At 44.7% G+C, this 20,542-nt stretch overlaps 1 protein-coding gene across 1 annotated transcript in view; it reads left to right on the top strand.

Annotated features, from left to right (window-relative positions):
- USP35 (ubiquitin specific peptidase 35) overlaps positions 1-20,542 on the top strand; it is an 84,115-nt gene that overhangs the window by 55,387 nt on the left and 8,186 nt on the right. The window contains exons 8-9 of the mRNA XM_030199343.1: positions 1,198-1,291; positions 15,643-15,749. Of these exons, the coding sequence (XP_030055203.1) occupies positions 1,198-1,291; positions 15,643-15,749 (201 nt within the window). The remainder of the gene's footprint in view (positions 1-1,197; positions 1,292-15,642; positions 15,750-20,542) is intronic.

Consider the following 20,542-nt stretch of genomic DNA (forward strand, 5'->3'; position numbering starts at 1 on the left):
AGTCACTGACCAACGGCGTTCTACGGGAGTTTCTCAAATTTCTCTGGTGGGGAGTTGAGCCCCCCACTTGCGCATCTTGATACTATACTTAGACCCCTGAGGCAGGCGTTGCTTACGCCGAAACACGACCCGTGTCGGGTCTGATCTCAATAAAGGGCTCCTGTTGTCTCAGTCTTGAAGGCCCAGTTGTGCTCTTTTCCTTTGTACATTAACTAATGTAAATTTGAAAGAGCAACAAACTAGAGACAGGAAGATGAACATTCTAGTTTCCGAGGGCTTTCCACTTCTCCTTTTTGGGAACTTTTGTGGAGCTTAAATATCCAGATATATTCTGTAGGGCCATCTTATTCATAAGGGACACCGCATTGAGGGTCACGTGGAGACACTGGGCTCAAGGTATTGCTCCCACCAATGCTGAAGGTCAAGAACAGGGGAGATTGAGGCCAATGTATTTTCCTCTCCCAACCGGCTTCATCAAATGAGTTGGCTTTGACAACGAGGCCATGGCACTGTGGTTCTACTTCACTGCTGTTTATACCAAGCCATAGCTGATTAGCTCACTGTGAGATTTGATTTGAGCAAAACCATGGAACTCCACACAGATTTCATAGCGAGCCCGTAGGCAAGGAAGCAAACAGCTCCAGTTTCCAGAAATAACTGCTTCCCCCACAAAAATGTATTTTTCTGCGGTTTTGCATTTGTTGCTTTCCCCATTTTTTTTGTCATATCCAAAAATGCTCCTTGTGCATTTGACTTGCCCAAAGTCACAAGGAGCAGCAGTTGGAATTGAACCCAGGTTGCCAGGATCAAAGCCTCCTGCACTAACCATTAAACCACTCCTCTGTTTTGGACAGCTTGCATTTAGATGTCTTTTGTTCGAACATGGATCAAAAAAAGGACGTCCAAATCACAGGACGTCCATAGTATTTTCGAACACAAAAGATAGACGTCCATCTTTTTTGAAAATGACCTTTCCTGTTCGGAATTTGGACGTCTTTGTAAAACGTCCAAATTCTGATTTAGACGTTTCTTTCGAACATGCCCCTCCAAGTATCCTGCTTTCCTCAGCTATGGAAATGGTTAAACATTTAAAGCAATCTGATCCAGGGCAGTTTTTTCTTGTGGCAATTTGCTCCTCCCGTGCGTGATACATGATGGTTAATTTTGGCTAACTTCTCTCTTCAATGTCTGTTTAAGGTTCAGACGGTCAGTGCTGTGTTTAAGAGAAAGCAACTCTCAGCCTCTGATGATGAAACTCCAGTGGCTTTTTGCCTTCCTGGAGCACAGTCAGGTACACGTTTCTCTGTTTCATTTCTCTCTGTGCTGGTGGATGCTCTGATTCTGTTTTGGGTACTGCTGGATGGTGCTGGGCCAGTTTTCTTATCGGCCCAATCTTATAATCCTGCATTTCTTACCTAATATTTTGCTTTGGAAAGAAAGGACTAGATTCAGTAAATGGCGCTGAAAAAACAACACCGAAAAAAATCCATTCAGAGCACTATTCTATAAATGAGTTACTTTCCATTTATAGAATAGTGCTTAGAGCTGATTTCCATGCTAAACTTTAGTTGCAAGGATCCCTGCTTTTCAGTAATATTGCACACCTCTTTAGCAGTGGCGTAGCCAGACAGCCAGTTTTGGGTGGGCCTGAGCCCAAAGTGGGTGGGCACAAAATTTTCTGTGCTCCGCCCTCCCTCCACCACTATACCCACCATTTCTCCCTCCTCTCCACCCCTATGCCTACCATTTCTCCCCCTCCCCACCTATCCCCTCTGTATGCAGCAAGTGTCCCTCCCCTCCACCTCATACACAGCCAAGACTTCTCCCTTCCTCACCCCTCCACCCCTTTGCTGCATCTCTCCCTTTTTCTCCCGTGCACCTCCCTCACCCACCAACCAAGCCTCATCTTTCCATCTTCCCTCACCCCTGTGCAGCATCTTTCTTTCCATCTTCCCTTCCCCCTGTGCAGCTGCTGTGTCCCCCGTCTTCCCTCCCCCATGCGACATCTTTCCCCCATCATCCCTCCCCCCCCCCCGTGCAGCTGCAGCATCTCACCCTCCTTGCAGGCCCGCCCAGCAGCAGTGTTCCTGACGGCGATTCTACTCGCAGGCTCCGCTCGAAGTCGCAGCGATTCCCTCATGCTGCATGCCGGCTGCCGCTCAACAATCTCCTTGCGCTACTAAGCGCTAACCTGGAAGTCTCTCCTGCAGAGGAGAGACTTCCGGGTTAGCGCTTAGTAGCGCAAGGAGATTGAGCGGCAGCCGGCACTGGCAGGCAGCGTGTGGGAATCGCTGCAACTGCGAGTGGAGCCTGCGACTGGAATCGCCATCAGGAACTTTGCTGCTGGGCGGGCCTGACCCGAAATTGGGTGGGCCCAGGCCCACCCAGGCCCGCCCGTGGCTACGCCCCTGCTCTTTAGTAAATGCTCCTGATTGCTCATGCCTCTGGGAAACAGAGGAGGGGTGGGGGAGATGGGCTCTTTCCAAACAATGAAGAAGACGTATGATTGTAAGTAAAAAGTAATGTTTATTACAACAACTTGACTCAACACAGCCGTGTTTCGGCGCCGTGGCGCCGTAGCGCCTTCTTCAGGAGTCTTCCTACCCATCTTCAAATCCTCGCTCAAAGCCCACCTCTTCAATGTCGCTTTCGGCACCTAACCATTGTACCTCTATTCAGGAAATCTAGACTGCCTCAATCTTGATTGACTGCACTTTTTGTCCTTTAGATTGTAAGCTCCTTTGAGCAGGGACCGTCCTTCTTTGTTAATTGTACAGCGCTGCGCAACCCTGGTAGCGCTTTAGAAATGTTAACTAGTAGTAGTAGTAGCTTTGATAGTTAACACACCAAAAGTTTAAACGGTGCTTGAACAGTTAAAACATCAAAAAACTTTGCACTGAAGAGTACACAATTCCTTCTCTCCAAAGAACATAACAGTACAACATACGAGCAAACGGAGTAGTGTTGAGTCAAGTTGTTGTAATAAACATTATTTTTTACTTACAATCATACGTATCTCCATTGTTTGGAAAGAGCCCATCTCCCCCACCCCTCCTCTGTTTCCTTTTACTTTGTTTCGTGGGGATTAAGTGCACCTCCACACTCTGTGTGGTACCTCCACACGTAGTGCGGTCTTTTTTTGGACCGCTCATGCCTCTCCCATGGCTGTGCCTCCTTTTGAATTACGTGCTGTAAAATTTGTGTGCTGATTTCTATAGAATGATGCTTGGCAAGATGCGTGTGTAAATCCAAAATGGTGCCAATTAATGCCAGTAATTGATTGTTAGCACCCAATTACTAGCGCTAATCTCAGTATTTGAAATGTTATCTTTGATTGTTTTTGGATAGTTTCGATGATGAATTCGTTATGTGTTATGTTGTTTGGTGTTTAGGTTTTATGTTTATAATTATGATTGTATTTTGTTACCCACTCAGAATCGTAGATGATGCGGGCTAGAAATTTTATAACTAAATAAAAATAAATAAATAAATAAATAAAATAAATAAATAATTGTCTTGTTATCCAATTTAGTTGCATGCAGAAATTTGCACGCCATTTATAGATGCTGCTCCAAAATGTGTATTATGGTTTGGAGTTCCAAATGGGGCAGAATAAATTGTTAGGCAATAAAAATAGTTTGATCTGTAGCTACAGAAAATGTATTTGCTGTCGATCAAATACAGTTTTTATACTTTTCTTACAATGCATTTGAAACCTGATCTGAGTGGCAGAATAAAATCAGAGATCTACTTCTAAGCCACTTGCTCTCTTGTAAAGTTAGAGCTGTAAATTTCTCAAATTTTGAGTTGAGGGAATGAAAGGAAGAAATGGAAAAATTGTGAGCGTTGTACTGTAATTGAGTAGAGTATGGTACATGGTGATGATGAAGGGGTGTAGATTTGATATATTTTCAGTGGTACAGTCAATGTGGTTCACATTTTTATTATATATATAATATACAGGTACCTTTTTTTGTACCTGAGGTAATGGAGAGTTAAGTGACTCAGGGACGTAGCCAGACAACAGATTTTGGGTGGGCCTAGGGAAGAAGTGGGTGGGCACCAATTGTTCTCCCCCCCCCCTCCAACCACCACCCAAAAAATATCTCAGCTGGTGGGAAAACGCTTCTTTCCACCTTGGCAGTCTGCAGCAGGCATGCGCTGAAAACTGAACATAGGCAGGTGCCGGTATCATGGAGAGCAGCGTTTTTGTTACCATCTGGAGGAAGTCTTCAGCTGGCCGAGCTTGGGATCCCACAGCTACCACTAAACGTGATGTGCCGGGGGAGGCGCAGCGGCGATCTAGGAACACCATTGGGGCTCTGTGGTATTTCTCCAGTTAGTTCACATTAAACTCTGCGTTAACTCGCAGATTCTGTATATGGTGTGATCCTGAGATGCACGCGCAACTTGGTTAACAATCCAATTAATGCCAGTAATTTGGGTGTTAACAATCAATTATTGATGTTTATTTATTTATTTATGTGTTGCATTTGTATCCCACAATTTCCCACCTATTTGCAGGCTCAATGTTGCTTACAATGTTCCATCATGGCATTCGCCATTCAAGAGTAAAAAAACAATTGGTATTATATAAAGAACAAGTATAACATAATAGAATTAAGCAATCCATTATAAAAAAGAAAACAGTCAGAATATTAGGTAAGTGGTGATGTGATACAAGTCTTGATTAGGTCGTAAATAGATTTCAGGTCAAGTGGCAGTGCATTCCACAGCTGCGTGCTCATGTAGGAAATGCTGGACGCATGTGTTAGTTTGTATTTTAGACCTTTACAGTTTGGGAAGTGAAGATTTAGGAATGTGCGTGCTGATCTTTTAGCATTCCTGGGTGGCATTTCAATAAGGTCTGACGTAGGCCGGGGCATCTCCGTTAATGATTTTATGAACCAGCATGCAGACCTTGAACACAATACATTCTTTAACTGGAATCCAGTGTAACCTTTCTCTTAGGGGTTTAGCACTTTCGTATTTTGTTTTTCCAAATTTGAGTCTGGCTGCAGTGTTTTGGGCTGTTTGAAGTTCCATTGATTTTGGGCGCAGTGACAGGTGCACCCTAAGGGGGAATGGTTGTTGGTCACCCAGAGATCCTGAACACATGAACCTCTTTAATAATAACATCACTTTGTATTTGTTTCATCATCGAAGGCGACTAACGCCTCACAATACTATGTAAGCCACATTGAGCCTGCAAATAGGTGGGAAAATGTGGGATACAAATGCAACACATAAATAAATAAATAAATAGCACAACGGGATTTACGCTGATATCTTACTATGTCCTATTCTATAACACTGTGTGCTCACATCTCATAGCGTGCAAGCCAGATGGGCCTTGGGAGGGGCATGGGTGGGACAGGGGTGTTCTGCAAATTTGCGCGCCGAATACCACGGATGTACGCCCAAGTTGGGCACCCGGAATTACACCTTGTTTCAGCAGGCGCAAGTCTTGGTGTCCAAATTTGGGCACGGGATTTGGCATTATGCGCTTTTTTTTTAAAAATCATTTATTTATAATTTTTTCATTTTACAAGGATCACTTGCAAAACAGTAAAACAGAGATGATTGTACATTAAAACAATATTTGAAGAAAACAATCTCAACAAGATAAATGGATTTTGTACAATTTTTCTCTTTCTTAGACCACAAAATAAATAGGGAGAGTGAAACAAGACAAGGAGATCAATTTAAGCAACAGCAAACAAAGAAAACGTGGTATTAACCCGATTATCCCCAATTATTATTTATCTAAATCATTTTTCCACATTGATCATCTGGTTGGTTTCTTCAAGACCATAACGGTGCATAGTCCATCAATTTCATTGGAAACATACTTATTGTCCAATATTAGTGAAAGTAATACACCTGATTTCATTTTTTTTCCCTTTTAAAACCAGAAATTGTTTAACAATACAAACCCTTGAATCTTCAATCCAATTCCCGCTGATTAAAGTAATCCCAGTTTCACAGGCTTCACTCCTTTTGAATTAATATATTAAGAGGAATCATTTCAGAGGAAAAAAAAACATTAGGAGTCATACCTGGAAGTCTGGGAAAACAACAATCTCGATATTAATCATCTACAACAATATTCATTTTGTTCAAATTTTTTCTGGTCTTATTATCATTTTCAAATCTTAACCGTTTCCTACTTCAGTAGAACTTCATTTGCTGTATATTCTCAAATGATTCGATTAGATTATCCATGTGGCTCATTAACAAGACTATATCTGAAGCAAAGTCATTCTCTACCACCGTATTTGTTTCATCATCGAAGGCGACTAACGCCTCACAATACTATGTAAGCCACATTGAGCCTGCAAATAGGTGGGAAAATGTGGGATACAAATGCAACACATAAATAAATAAATAGCACAACGGGATTTACGCTGATATCTTACTATGTCCTATTCTATAACACTGTGTGCTCACATCTCATAGCGTGCAAGCCAGATGGGCCTTGGGAGGGGCATGGGTGGGACAGGGGTGTTCTGCAAATTTGCGCGCCGAATACCACGGATGTACGCCCAAGTTGGGCACCCGGAATTACACCTTGTTTCAGCAGGCGCAAGTCTTGGTGTCCAAATTTGGGCACGGGATTTGGCATTATGCGCTTTTAGAAGATAAGAATAGCCATCCTGGATCAGACCAGTGGTCCATCTAGCCCAGTATCCTGTTTCCAACAGTGGCCAATCCAGGTCACAAGTACCTGGCAGAATCCCAAATAGTAGCAAGATTCCGGAATCCCAAACAATAACAAGATTCCAGAACCCCAAAGAGTAGCAAGACTCCATTCTACTGATCCCAGGCAAGCATTTGTTTCCTCAGTGGACTTTTCCTCCAGGAATTTGTCCAAATCCTTTTTAAACCCAGATATACTAACTGCCATTACCACATCCTCCGGCAAAGAGTTCCTGAGCTTAACTATTTGTTGAGTGAAAGAATATTTCCTCCTGTTTGTTTAAAAAATTCCATGTAACGTCCCCTAGTCTTTGTACTTTTTGAAAGAGTAAAAAAATCAATTCACTTCTACTTGTTCTACACCACTGAGAATTTTTGTAGACCTCAATCTATCTCCCCTCAGCCATCTCTTTTCCAATCTGATCAGCCCTATCCTGTTTAGCCTTTCCTCGTATGAGCGGAGTTCCATCCCCTTTATCATTTTGTTGCTCTTCTTTGAACCTTTTCTAATTCCACTTTATCTTTTTTGAGATGACCAGAACTGAAGCAATCCTGAAGGTGAGGTCGCACCATGGAGCGATAGGCATTATAGTACTCTCGGTCTTATTTACCATCCCTTTCCTAATAATTCCTAGCATCCTGTTTGCTTGGCTGCCGTCGCACACTGGACAGAAGATTTCAGCATATTGTCTACAGTGACACCTAGAACTTTTTCTTGGTTGCTGACCCCCCCCCCCCCCCTCCCAAGGTGGACCCTAGCATCAGGTAACTTATGATTTTCATTATTCTTCCCAATGTGCATCTCTTTGCATTTATCCACATGAAAGTTTTATCTGCAATTTAGATACCCAGTCTTCCAATTTCCTAAGGTTTTCCTGAAATATTTCACAGTCCACGCGTGTTTTAAGTTTAATATCTTTTATTGGATTACAATAGAAGCAGGAGCTCACCACAGTACAACAAGCAACATTTACAAATCATGGCAAAACTGGAGCTCACATTCAAGAAGCAACTATCCACAACTAGAATCACATTAAGAAACAGGGGGAAGAAAGAGGAGGTGGAGAAGAAGAGAGGGAAAAAAAGGGGGAAGGAGGAGGGCTGGAGGTTACAAATTCAGACACAGAGCATGCATAGGCCACAAAATACATACCGAAGCAAAATAAGATACCAGTGGCAGCCATTTGTCCCTGTAGGAAGCGAAGCGAGAAGATTTCTTCGCCAGATGTAATTCGAATTTGTACATTTGGAGCAATAAGTTCCACCATTCCTGATAAGTGGCCTTGTGTAAGGACTTCCAGTGGGAGAAGATCACCTTCAATGCCAAAGAGACCATGGCACTGACAAGAGCCCCTTCACTAGGAGTCAGCCGACCCCCAAAGAACTGCTCCCGAAGAATCACAAATGGATAAGAAATGGAGCCAGGGAGGGGAAAAATGGCTACCAGCTGCGACCAGACTTCTGACCAGAACTTGCGAAGGCACACACAATCAAATATAAGATGCCTGAGAGTACCCGTTTGGGAGTGGCAAGACCAACAGACATCTGGACTAGAGGAATCAATAACATACAACTTATACGGCATCCAAAGGGATCTATGCATAAAGAAATACATAGACCAACATCCTTGAATAGTTTTGTGTCATCTGCAAATTTAATCACCTCACTCGTTGTTCCGATGTCCATATCATTTATAAATATGTTAAATAGCACCGGTCCCAGTATGAGATCCCTGAGGCACTTCAGTATTCACCCTCCTCCATTGAGAGAATGAGCATTTAACCCTACCCTCTGTTTTCTGTCCAATAACAACATTCCTAATCCACACCAGAACATTGCCTCCTATCCCATGACTCTTTCATTTTCTCAGGAGTCTCTCATGAGGAACTTTGTCAAAAGCTTTCTGAAAATCTAGATACACTGCATCAACCGGCTTACTTTTATCCACATGTTCGTTCACACCTTCAAAGAAATGAAGCAGATTGGTGAGGCAAGACTTCCCTTGGCTGAACCTATGCTGACTCTGTCTCATTAAATGTAGTTCATTCTGGAGTGCCCTTTATAGAATAATGCATAGTGCTGATTTTTTTTCTGGCACCCAAATTTGGGCGCTATGTACTGAATCTAGTCCTAAGCACATTTGTGTTGGGCATGTCATGGGTGAAGAGTGGGTATGAAAGGTGTTTTAGTAGGTAGCTGCGCAGTTAATGTGGGACCTCTTAATGCCTCCTAAATAAGGGACACTAATTGCTCCTGTGCTAATTCCAAATAGAGTCAGTGGCGATCCTAGCCTGTATGACACCCGGGGCGGATCGCCGATGTGCCCCCCCCCGGGTGCAGTGCGGCCCCCCCCTGGCGAAATGACACCTCCCCCCGGCGAAATGACACCCCCCCCGGGTGCACGCCGCCGGGGGGCGGGGTGCCGCGGCGCGCGCCTGTCAGCTGACTTCGCTGACTTTGCTAACTTCGCTGCAGCTCCCTCTGCCCTGGCTGGAGCAGGAAGTAACCTGTTCCGGGGCAGAGGGAGCTGCAGCGAAGTTAGCGAACTCAGCTGACAGGCGCGAGCCGCGGCGTGCACCCGGGGCGGACCGCCCCCACCGTTCCCCCCCCCTTGGTACGCCACTGAATAGAATATCACACTTTAAAGGAATTTTTAATGTGGGACAGATGTTGCCATAACCCCACATCCTTGGGCTGGCGGGGATTCCCATTAAGGTTCCCATGTCTCCAGTTCTAGCTCTTTTTTTTCTGTGCCTCTTTCCAGCCTGACCCCCGCCACACACAGAACCTTTTTACTGGCAGAGTTGTATATCAATGGCGACACTCTTTTTTAGGGGGGGGCTGCTGTAGTTACGATTCTATGTTTCAACGGTTTTTATTGATGAATCAAAAGACAACAAAATTAAACCAAAATGTAAATCCACCTTCACACATTAATATCAAAACAACATTGCAACATGCGCGGTGGCAACATAACAGATATACCCCTCTGCTTGCAGTCATCATACTTTCAATATTTCTATCCCCCCTCCCTCGATTATACTTTATATTCATATTTCAGCAACTTTTACTGATATTATACAAGTAACAATTATCTTTGATGTTTTAATAAAACATTTCCCTCCCTCCCTGTCAACCTTCTAACCTAATATATTTGAAAAAACTTATATGTTCCCCCATTCCACATCAAAATCCACCATTCTTGAAATGTTCGTGAGGGACAGAATATTACCAAACACAAAAAGGGTGCTGAACTGTAGATCAAACAGTAGTATCCCTCCCTCCCCCCTCCCTCTCCCCCCCACCCCTTGTTGAGAGATATTCAGACTTCCAATTTATTATCATAGAGGATGGTCTGAGTTCAGTATATGTCTAAAGCGAGTTCACCACTAAACTGCGCCCTTTAGGAGACAGACTGTGAATATATGGCCCCCAAACTTCCAAGAATCGTCGCAGCCGCCCAGGGGAGCCTCCCACCCCTCTTCTCTCGAACAACATAAATTCGTGTAACTTGTTACGCCAATGCCAGAAATCCGGGGGGGTCTCTGCCACCCATTGGCTCATCACCAGCCTCTTACCAAGCAAAAAGGCCTTCCGAACCAACTGGCGGGCCGATCCCTTCTGCAAAAGAAATGCTTCATGTTTGTCTAACAAAATTCCCAACGGAGAGCACATGATTCTCAAATCCAAGAGATTCGCCAGATATTGAGCAATGGAATCCCAAAAGTGTCTCACTGTATAGCAGCTCCACAAACAATGAAAAAAAGAGCCCGGAGCCCTCCCACACTTCCCACATAAGGGTGTATCAACTCCCCCCATCCTAAATATCTGAGCCTTCGTTAAATAGGCCCTATGGAGAATACGGTACTGGCACTCTCTAAGCCCTGCGTTTCCCGTCAAACTTCGTATCCTGGTCGTCAAAACATCAAAATCCAAAGAAATATTTGGCTTCTCCAAATCTCCTGCCCATCTCTGTCGAATATTCTCCCGATCCTTGGGCGCCAAAAACTTTCCTAACGCTCTACACAGCCCTGAAATGGAAAGACGTTCACTTTGTACCGAATGGAAAAACTGCCTCAAAAGGCGACAGTGTCCAGCTCCCAGAGCCTCCGTCTCCAGGGAGTCCACATAATGTTTTAACTGGGCATAGGCAAAAACACCTCTCATATCATACCCCAGTCCCAATGCTCCTAGGTTCAACATGCAACCTTGTCTACTCAACACATGCTCCAACCGACTTATCCCCTGTCTCGCCCAAATCCGAAAAACCGCATTCTCCAAACCCGGCTTAAACAGCAGGTTACCCTGAATAGGGAGAAGATCTGAGGTGTATCTACTCAGGCCAAACATCCGCATCATATCTCTCCAAAGCGCTCTCAGAGGGGACACTAATATACTGGAACGCAAATCAGGAGGAAGTGACTTACTGGGAGCCTGCAAAAGAAAATGGAAATGGCACGGTGCGTAATATTGGCTTTCCAACTTCCTCCAAGTGTAATCATCTCGCGCCAAAAACCAATCTCCGAGATACCTCAGGAGGCAAGCCCAATTATACCTCCTCAAATCCGGGAGCCCCAAGCCTCCTTCCCTCCAAGCCCCCTGCAGCAGCTGTAATGGCAGCTTTGCCTTCTTACCTCCCCAACAGAAACGCCTAACCATCTTGGTCAACAGGGTCAAATCTCTTGTTTTCAAATAGACGGGCAACATATGTAATAAGTATAACCATCTAGGGAACTCCACCATTCTGAATAACTGAATCCGCCCACTAAGAGATAATGGCAAATGCTGCCAAGCACGCAGCCTCTCCGTTGTGGCTCTCAACAATCTAGAAACGTTCAAGTTATACAATTCTGAGACTTTCATCGAAATATGTAGGCCAAGATACTTAAAAGACCCCGGCGCCCACCTAAGAGGGAATTCCTCTCCCCATGCCCGCCTTAAGTCTTCCATCGAGGATAACGCCATTGATTTACTATAATTGAGGCGGAACCCCGCAAAATCTCCATATTCCGCAAATAGTTCTAAGAGAGCCGGCAAAGAAGAGCGCGGTTCTGTGAGATGTACTAGCAAATCATCTGCAAAAGCAGAGAGCAGGAATTCAGAATCTCCTATCTGTACACCTCTAATCTCCGGGTGGTGCGTCACCTCCCGGAGCAGAGGATCCAGGGACAAGATGAACAAAAGCGGAGACAAGGGACACCCCTGCCTCGTCCCTCTATGAATCCGGAAAGATCTCGAACGTTCTCCATTCACCCACACATAAGCACCCGGCTCCGAGTATAGGACCTTGATAGCCTCTAGGAAAAAACCCCCAAAACCGTAAGTACGTAAGACAGCAAACAAATACGACCAGCTGACCCGGTCAAACGCCTTTTCCGCGTCAAAACTAACTAAAAGCGACGGAAGGCGTCTCCGGGCTACAACTTCTAGAGAGGTCAACAAAGATCGAACATTTTTCACGGCCGTCCTCCCCCTTACAAACCCCACCTGGGACTCTTCAACCAGGGACGGTAAAACTAAGGCTAATCGATTGGCTAAGATTTTGGCATATAACTTCGCATCCACATTAATTAAAGAAATGGGTCTGTAAGATGCAGGGTCCACCACATTCTTCCCCTCTTTAGGTATCACAACAATCTGGGCCTCCCGGAATGTGCCCGGGCACGTCCGCGTTGACACCATTGAATTAAATAAAGTCAATAAGGGCCCCTGAATCTGGTCATAAAATTGTTTGTAAAATTCTACTCTATAACCGTCAGGTCCAGGAGCTTTGTGGGAAGTACTCTGCTGTAGAGCCAACATCAGGTCCCCCTCTGTAAATGGTGCATTCAAACATTCCCTCTGCCTATCCGAGAGGCCAGGCAAAACCAAATTATCCAAATACAAATTGCTATCCAATACTTCGTCTCGATCTGAGGCATACAACACCTCATAAAACTTACCAAAGGTGTCCGCAATATCCCCATCCTCTCTCACCATCCTCCCGTCCCCAGCTTTTAATTGTGAGACCCGGTTGATCCCCTCTTTCCTACGAACCATCCTAGCCAACATGTTTCCCGCCTTATTACCATACTGGAACAGACGGTATTTATAATACAACTGGGTCTTGGTCGCCCGCTGGTGTAAGAGCTCGTTTAATTCTTTCTGCGCCTCCAATAAAGCCCCTCTACATGAGGCCGTGGGTGAGTGTCCATATTTTCTCCGTAGCTTCTGGACCAAGCCTCCCAGACGAACAATTTCCCTGTCCCTCATTCTCTTCTTATGTGTAGAATAAGAAATAATATCTCCCCTTAACACAACCTTTGCTGTTTCCCAAAACAGAGCTGGTTGATCAACATGAGCACCATTATGATAAACATAATCCTCCCATTTGTCCAATAAGTGTCTCTGAAATCTCGGATCTCTTACCAACTCCAAGGGGTATCTCCACATCCAATTACCCCGGCCCTTTAACCGATCTTCCAGTGTTAACCATATCAAAGCATGATCAGAAACTGCATATGGGCCAATCTCCGCCTTCCGCACCTTAGAAAATAAAGAATTTGAGACAAACAAATAATCTAAGCGGGACTGAGAACCATGTGCCCTTGAGAGATGGGTATAATCCCTTTCAGACGAATGTAACATCCGCCATACATCTACTAGTGCCAGGGCTTTACAAAAAGAGGACAACGCTTTACGACTCCCCCCCGGATTCTGGCAAGCTGAGGTGGAACGATCCATGAGAGAGTCACATACCAAGTTAAAGTCTCCACCCACAATCAATTCTCCCTCCACGTGAGGAGACAGCCTCCTGATCAGATCCTGGAAAAATTTTTCATTAAACACATTGGGGGCATAGACATTGCATAAAATTAAAGGGCGGCCATTAACTTCCACCTTGGTCAAAACCCACCTACCCTCCGGGTCGGCCCAGACGGAGCTGATCCGAAGCGGGATGCCTCTCCGAAAGAGAATCAGCACCCCTGCCTTCCGACCCACCGCCGGGGCTTCTACCAAAGATCCCACCCATCCTCTTTTAAATTTAGCATGTTCTCCGGAGGAGAGATGTGTCTCCTGAAGCAAAGCCACATCGGCCTTCTGTCTCTGTAGTTCCTGCAAAACTTTAGTTCGTTTAATAGGGGAGGAAACACCCCCCACATTCCACGAAACTATTTTAAGTGAACTCATGAGTCCAGTAATCATATATTTGAATAACAATGTTAGATTTATCGAATAATGAGAGAGAAGGCCCCCCAGCCCTTGAGCCTCCCCCCCTTGACCATCCATTCCAATCATACTTCTTTCCAGTTCCTCTCAAATATCTCCACAACCCCTCCCTCCCCCTCCCAACCCCTTGTCTATCCCCTGTGTAACCCAGCATAGCTCCTAAAAAGAAGCCCAATCACGCGAGCTCCCCCCCCTTCCTATGCATGCTTCATTGTCAGTCACACCTCTCGTATCCCCATTATCCTCTCACCCGAATTTTGCTCAGGTATTCATATGAACAGAATATTCACTCATCCAGACCCCCTCTTGTAGGCCTCATAAAACATAATACAAATGGCATCGCATTATATCACATAGTGTAATAAAGTCCTTCTGAAGTATATGTCCAGAGACACTTAACTCCAGACAAACGCCAGGCAGTCAAAACATGTGGGCTCATTAAATTTCAAAAGCATTTGTCAACTAGGCCGGATCCCTCATGCCGGTCCCTCAGCCCTCACAGCCTGCTGCGCAAATTTCAACGCCTCCTCCACCGTATTGAAGAATTGTTGGGACCCTCTGTACCAAACCTTCAGCCGGGCAGGATAAAGTAGAGCGAATTGGATCTTTTTTGTGAATAAAAGTTGGCACACATCTCGATATGCCCTCCGCTGTTGAGATACCGCCATGGAGTAATCCTGGAAACAACGCACCACAGAGTTCTCATATTTCAGCTGCTCCACTTTTCTGAGCGCACGAAATATTTCCTGCTTATGTGCAAAATTAAGCACTTTAAATATCACCACTCTGGGCCTCTGATCTTCTTTTTTCAGGGTGCCCAGCCTGTGGGCGCGCTCCACACGTAGCGGGCCCGTTGCCAATGTCAAATTAAGTGCAGTGGGAAGCCAAGATTCCAATACAGATCTCAGGTCTACTTCTTTGATACTTTCGGGAAGACCTATCATTCTGATATTGCTTCTCCGAGCTCTGTTCTCAAGATCTTCCAATTTAGCCTCTAGGCGTTCCACCTTTTGTTTCAGCGTTTTATCTGACTGTTCCCGTCGCTGCACACAATCTTCTACATCTGATAATCTCTGTTTATATTGGGCGAACTCTGTCTGGATGCCACCCAACTTCTCATCTATTCCCTGCAGTTGGTCTGTGATCCTTTGTAGCTTCAGGTCTACGGAAGCCTCTAGCATTAAGGATACCTCTGCAGCTACCTCTGCAGCCCACGCGGAGCTCACCGTCGGAGGACTCCCGCTCCTTGCGTCCGCCATCTTGGATTCGGGGATCCGGCTTCTCGTCCCCTCTTTCTTCCCCGATTTCGCTGCCATCCGTCTTATCCTGCTCGCGCTCTTCCAGCGCCAAGGTTAGCTAGGTGTTTCCCCTGTATTTCGGGTGAATCACTGCTTTCGTCGCCGCGGTTTATCGCTGTAACAATTCGGGCAGGGAGGGAGCTCTGCACGACGACAGCCACCTTCTAGCCGTGCATCACGTGATCTCTGTAGTTACGATTCTAAACAAGGATTGTGTGACCCTCTTTGGGGTCATGATCCCCAGTTTAAATCTGCTGTTCTATAAATTTCGTAGGAAATGAAATTCAAGGACAGGGGTTTTTTTTTTGATTGTTGGAATGAAGGAAGTTCAAAAGAAATCTGAGAAAAACCTCTTTACTGACTCACATGATGTTTTATTCACACCCCTGAATCTCATGGGAATCGATGCCAGATTGTCATTTTTCGTTGTTTACAGCGTCCAGCCATCTCGCCGGAGTCCTTCCTGTCTTCTTCGTTGCCTCCCTGGTTTTATCCTGGGGCTCAGCAGGACTGCTCCGAATATTTAAAATATCTGTTGAATCGGTAAGTTAAAATATCACTAGATTTGGGAATTGCTACCAGCAACCTTAGGACCAGATGTAATTCTATAAACTTGCATGTGTGTAACTTAATATCATAATTAGCTGATAATTGGCAATAATTAGCTATAATTGGTGTTAATTGGCAATAACACGCACTGATTAGCAGTTATGGTGTAACTACCCTAAGTTGATGTTCTGTGAACTGTGCGTGCAAAATTCATAGCATGCTGTAATAGCAAGGTAGGGGGGCCGTGGGTGAAAGTCCAAGAGAAAAAGAGGATGACTCAACTGACGACCAGCCGTGGGACTGAAGTCAGGAAAACGTTATTCAGAGCACCAGCAATACCGCACAAATTGAACTGTAAATACACGGAAAGGAAATACGTGGTGCGTAACGGGAACAGGGCTGAAACCAGCAGTGTGACGGCGATTCCCTATGTGTTTAGTTTTGTACTGTGGACTACGTTCACAGTACAACTGAGCTTTCAGCCCTATTCACGTTATGCACCAGATTATTTCCTTTCGTGCAATTTGGGACCCCTGGTGCAGGTGGCCTTGCCCCGCTGAAACACAGCCGGTGTCGGTCTTTATTTCTAGCGCTCTGAATAAAGTTTTCTGGTCGTCACGTGTGTCACCCTCTACTTCTTTTGGACTTTTGCTGAACGGACGTAGAGGTATTTTCCTGTTTGCTCTTTGAACTCTGTAGGGACATGGGTGAGTCGGGGGGGGGGGGGCATGCCTAGGACTTCCGTGCACTGAATCAGTTACACACCTAACTACTGCCAATCAGGCACAAGCTTGAGCTATCATAAGTGCTGACCCCTAAATATAGGTACGTAATTGCAGACTTGTGTGTGCAGTTGCCATTATAGAATTTGCACGTAGCGTACAACATCCCAGCACTTAACTTAGGGCCCCTTTTACAAAGTTGTGGTAAAAGGGACCCTGATTTGCCACACGCCATGGCCCATTTTTACTTCAGTTGGTAAAAGAACTTTAAAAAAATGGAAATGGCGATGTGGTAAGTGTAACACTTGCCATGTGGCCTACTACTACTACTTATCATTTCTAAAGTGCTACTAGATGTACGCAGCGCTGTACGCTTGAACATGAAGAGACAGTCCCTGCTCGACAGAGCTTACAATCTAATTAGGACAGACAAACAGGACAAATAAGGGATGACAAAGAGTAGCAAGATTCCGGAATCCCAATGTAGCAAGATTCAGTGCAGAATCCCAAAGAGCAGCAAGATTCCGGAATCCCAAAGACTACTACTACTTATCATTTCTATAGCGCTACTAGACGTACGCAGCGCTGTACGCTTGAACATGAAGAGACAGTCCCTGCTTGACAGAGCTTACAATCTAATCAAGACAGACAAACAGGACAAATAAGGGATAAGGACAAAGAGTAGCAAGATTCCGGAATCCCAATGTGGCAAGATTCTGTGCAGAATCCCAAAGAGCAGCAAGATTCCGGAATCCCAAAGACTACTACTACTTATCATTTCTATAGCGCTACTAGACGTACGCAGTGCTGTACGCTTGAACATGAAGAGACAGTCCCTGCTCGACAGAGCTTACAATCTAATTAGGACAGACAAACAGGACAAACAAGAGATAAGGGAATATTAAAGTGAGGATGATAAAATAAGGGTTCTCAACAAGTGAATAAGGGTTAGGAGCCCTTACCCCCTCCTATTTAGGGGGTCTTAAGGGCTGCCGCAATAACCGGGCTGCTCGATTACCACTGGGTAAGCCCCTGGCACTAAAACAATAAAACTATTTTTTCAGCGCCGGAAATAGTGTGTGTTGGAGGCCAGCGCTACTGCTGGGCTGCTGCGGTAGTGCCAGATTGGAGCACGGCAAAGCGGCGATACACGTACCACCGCTTTGTAAAAGGGGCCTTTAGAAAACCTATAGAGAATTAGAGAATAGCTGTCCAATATTCAGCGCTATTTAACCGGCCAGGAGCGCCTCCTGGCCGGTTAAATAGCGCTTAACCGGCTATCCGCAAATATTTGGCGGGAGATGGCTGGTCATCTCTTGCTGAATATTCACGGTCAGCACTTAGCGGATAACGGGCTGTATCGCGCGATATAGCTAGCTATCCACTAATATTCAGTGTATTGCTGGCTAAGTTGGCGGCAGAATTGGGCTGCTGAAGTAGCAGGCCTATCTTTGGCTGGTTTCAACGTAACCAGCCAGCGCTGAATATTGCCTTGGCCAGTAAAGTTGAAATTGGCCAAAAGTAAACCGGATAGTCAATGCCGGTCACCGGAAATGGCCCGGCATTGAATATCCAGACTCAGCGCCAATGGCGGGAGGCAGACCAGCTAACTCCCGTGGTCTGAATATCGGCCCCTAGTTCTTTAAATGGATGCCTATCTGGAGCTGATTTTGTAAAGGAAAGGAGGTGCCTAGTTTGCTATATAAACTACTAACATTATTAGGTATACGGACATGTATGTGTTTAGGGGTAAATGTCGCACCTGAAGATACTCCTGCAAAATGCACCCTTCAAAGAGATACATTTTCTTTATTTGTTACATTTGTACTCCACAACCTATTTGCAGGTTCATTGTGGCTTACATACTACCGTATGATGATTGCCAAATCCGGTATGAACAAATACAAAGTGATGTTATGGTAGAGTAAGGTTCATGTGTAACAGACACATTAGGGAATCGTAGAGAGGAAGAGTTATTATATGTCCATTATGGGCTTAGTTTCGTTGTGTTGTGTTGCAGGGTACAGGCATTTAAGTTGGGTTGGTAGGGTATGCCTTTTTGAACAGGTTAGTTTTTAGTGATTTCTGGAAGTTTAGGTGGTTGTACGTTGTTTTCACGGCTTTTGGTAATGCGTTCCAGAGTTGTGTGCTTATGTAGGAAAAGCGGGATGCATAAGTTGATTTGTATTTGAGTCCTTTGCAGCTTGGGTACTGCAGATTTAGATAAGTTCGTGTTGATTCGGATGTGTTTCTAATTGGTAAGTCGATCAAGTCTGTCATGTATCCCGGGGCTTCGCCATAGATAATGTAAGCCACATTGAGCCTGCAAATAGGTGGGAAAATGTGGGATACAAATGCTATAAATAAATAAAAATAATTTTATGAACCAGGGTGCTGATTTTGAAAGCAGTACGTTCTTTGATTGGGAGCCAGTGCAATTTTTCACGGAGGGGCTTGGCACTTTCGAATCGCGTTTTTCCAGTTTGGAGTTTCTTTATGATTTCTTCCTTGCATCCTGCATAGATTCCATTGCAGTAGTCTACAAGGCTTAGTACCATTGATTGTATCAAGTTGCGAAATGCACTTACAGAATGGCGTGTAGCTGGTTTATTGTCGTACACACATGTACATGACTAGACTATTGGCATTTACATCTGAACTTGCTGCCCGATGTTAGGTACCTCCTTACAGAATTATCTCCAAAGGGATAAACTGGCACGTCTATGACTATTTTCTGGCTAATCCCAATGGTGCATATTTTGCAGGTGGGCATTTATAATGGCAGAGTGTGGGTGAAATGTGGGTGGGGAAATGTGCATACATTATAAATTGCTATAAGGCACAAGCTGTACAGCTGGCGCCCGTCTTTCTGTGTAAAATATAGTTGCGTTTCTGACCTATTACTCTACTATCCCATAAAGAAAAGTGGGCGCCTACTTATTGAGACGTGAATTTATTTATTTTATTTATTTATTTGTTGTATTTGTGTCCCACATTTTCCCACCTATTTGCAGGCTCAATGTGGCTTACATTATGCCGTAATGGCGACCGCCATTACCGGAATGAGAAATATAGAGTGGTATTGCATTAAAGTTCATAAGTGACAGAGAGGCTCATTTTCAAAGTACTTAGCCTCCCAAAGTTCCATAGAAACCTATGGAACTTAGCCTTCCAAAGTGCTTTGAAAATATGCCTCAGAGTAATTTAAGCAGTCAGGAATTGAGACATCCAGGTTCTGCTAAATGAGAGTGCCACTAATGGCTAAAGCTGCCGTTGTGATCATGGATGCCCAAATGCGCAGAAGTGGCTGGTAGCCCCTTGTTAATGGCCTCCCACTTCTAACTGGGAGCTGGCACTTGTGGGTGTCTAACAGCAGATGCAAAAGCCAACAATGATTTTTTTTTTTAAATCTAGACATGTATCTCCCATTGTAAATGGGATGTACATGTCTGTTTGGAGCACATCCTCTCAAATGAGGAAAAGCTAAAGAGATTATGGCTATTCAGCTTGGAAAAGAGATGGGTGAGGGCAGATATGATTGTGGTCTATAAAATCCTGAGTGGTGTAGAAAGAGTAGAAGTAAATCAATGATTTACTCATTCCAAAAATACAAAGACTAGGGGACACTCAAGGAAGTTACATGTAAATACTTTTAAAATAAATAGGAGGGAATATTTTTTCACTCAACAAATAGTTAAGCTCTGGAACTCTTTGCTGGAGAATGTGGTAACAGCGGTTAGCATATCTGGGTTTAAAAAAGGTTTGGAGACGTTCCTGGAGGAAAAGTCCATAGTCTGCTATTGAGACAGACATGGGGAAGCAACTGCTTGCTCCAGGATTAGTAGCATAGAATTATGCCATGATTTGGGTTTCTGCCAGGTACTTGTGACCTGGCTTGGTCACTGTTGGAAACAGGATACTGGGCTAGATAGACCATTGGTCTGACCCAGTATGGCTACTCTTATGTTCTTCCCAACCACATTGAAATCTCTGCATCCCAGGGGATAGAGATATCCAGTGACGTTCCTAGGGTGGCTGACACCCGGGGCGGATCGCCGATGCGCC

The sequence above is a fragment of the Microcaecilia unicolor genome, chromosome 4, assembly GCF_901765095.1.
Source record: "Microcaecilia unicolor chromosome 4, aMicUni1.1, whole genome shotgun sequence".
NCBI classification, from domain to species: domain Eukaryota; kingdom Metazoa; phylum Chordata; class Amphibia; order Gymnophiona; family Siphonopidae; genus Microcaecilia; species Microcaecilia unicolor.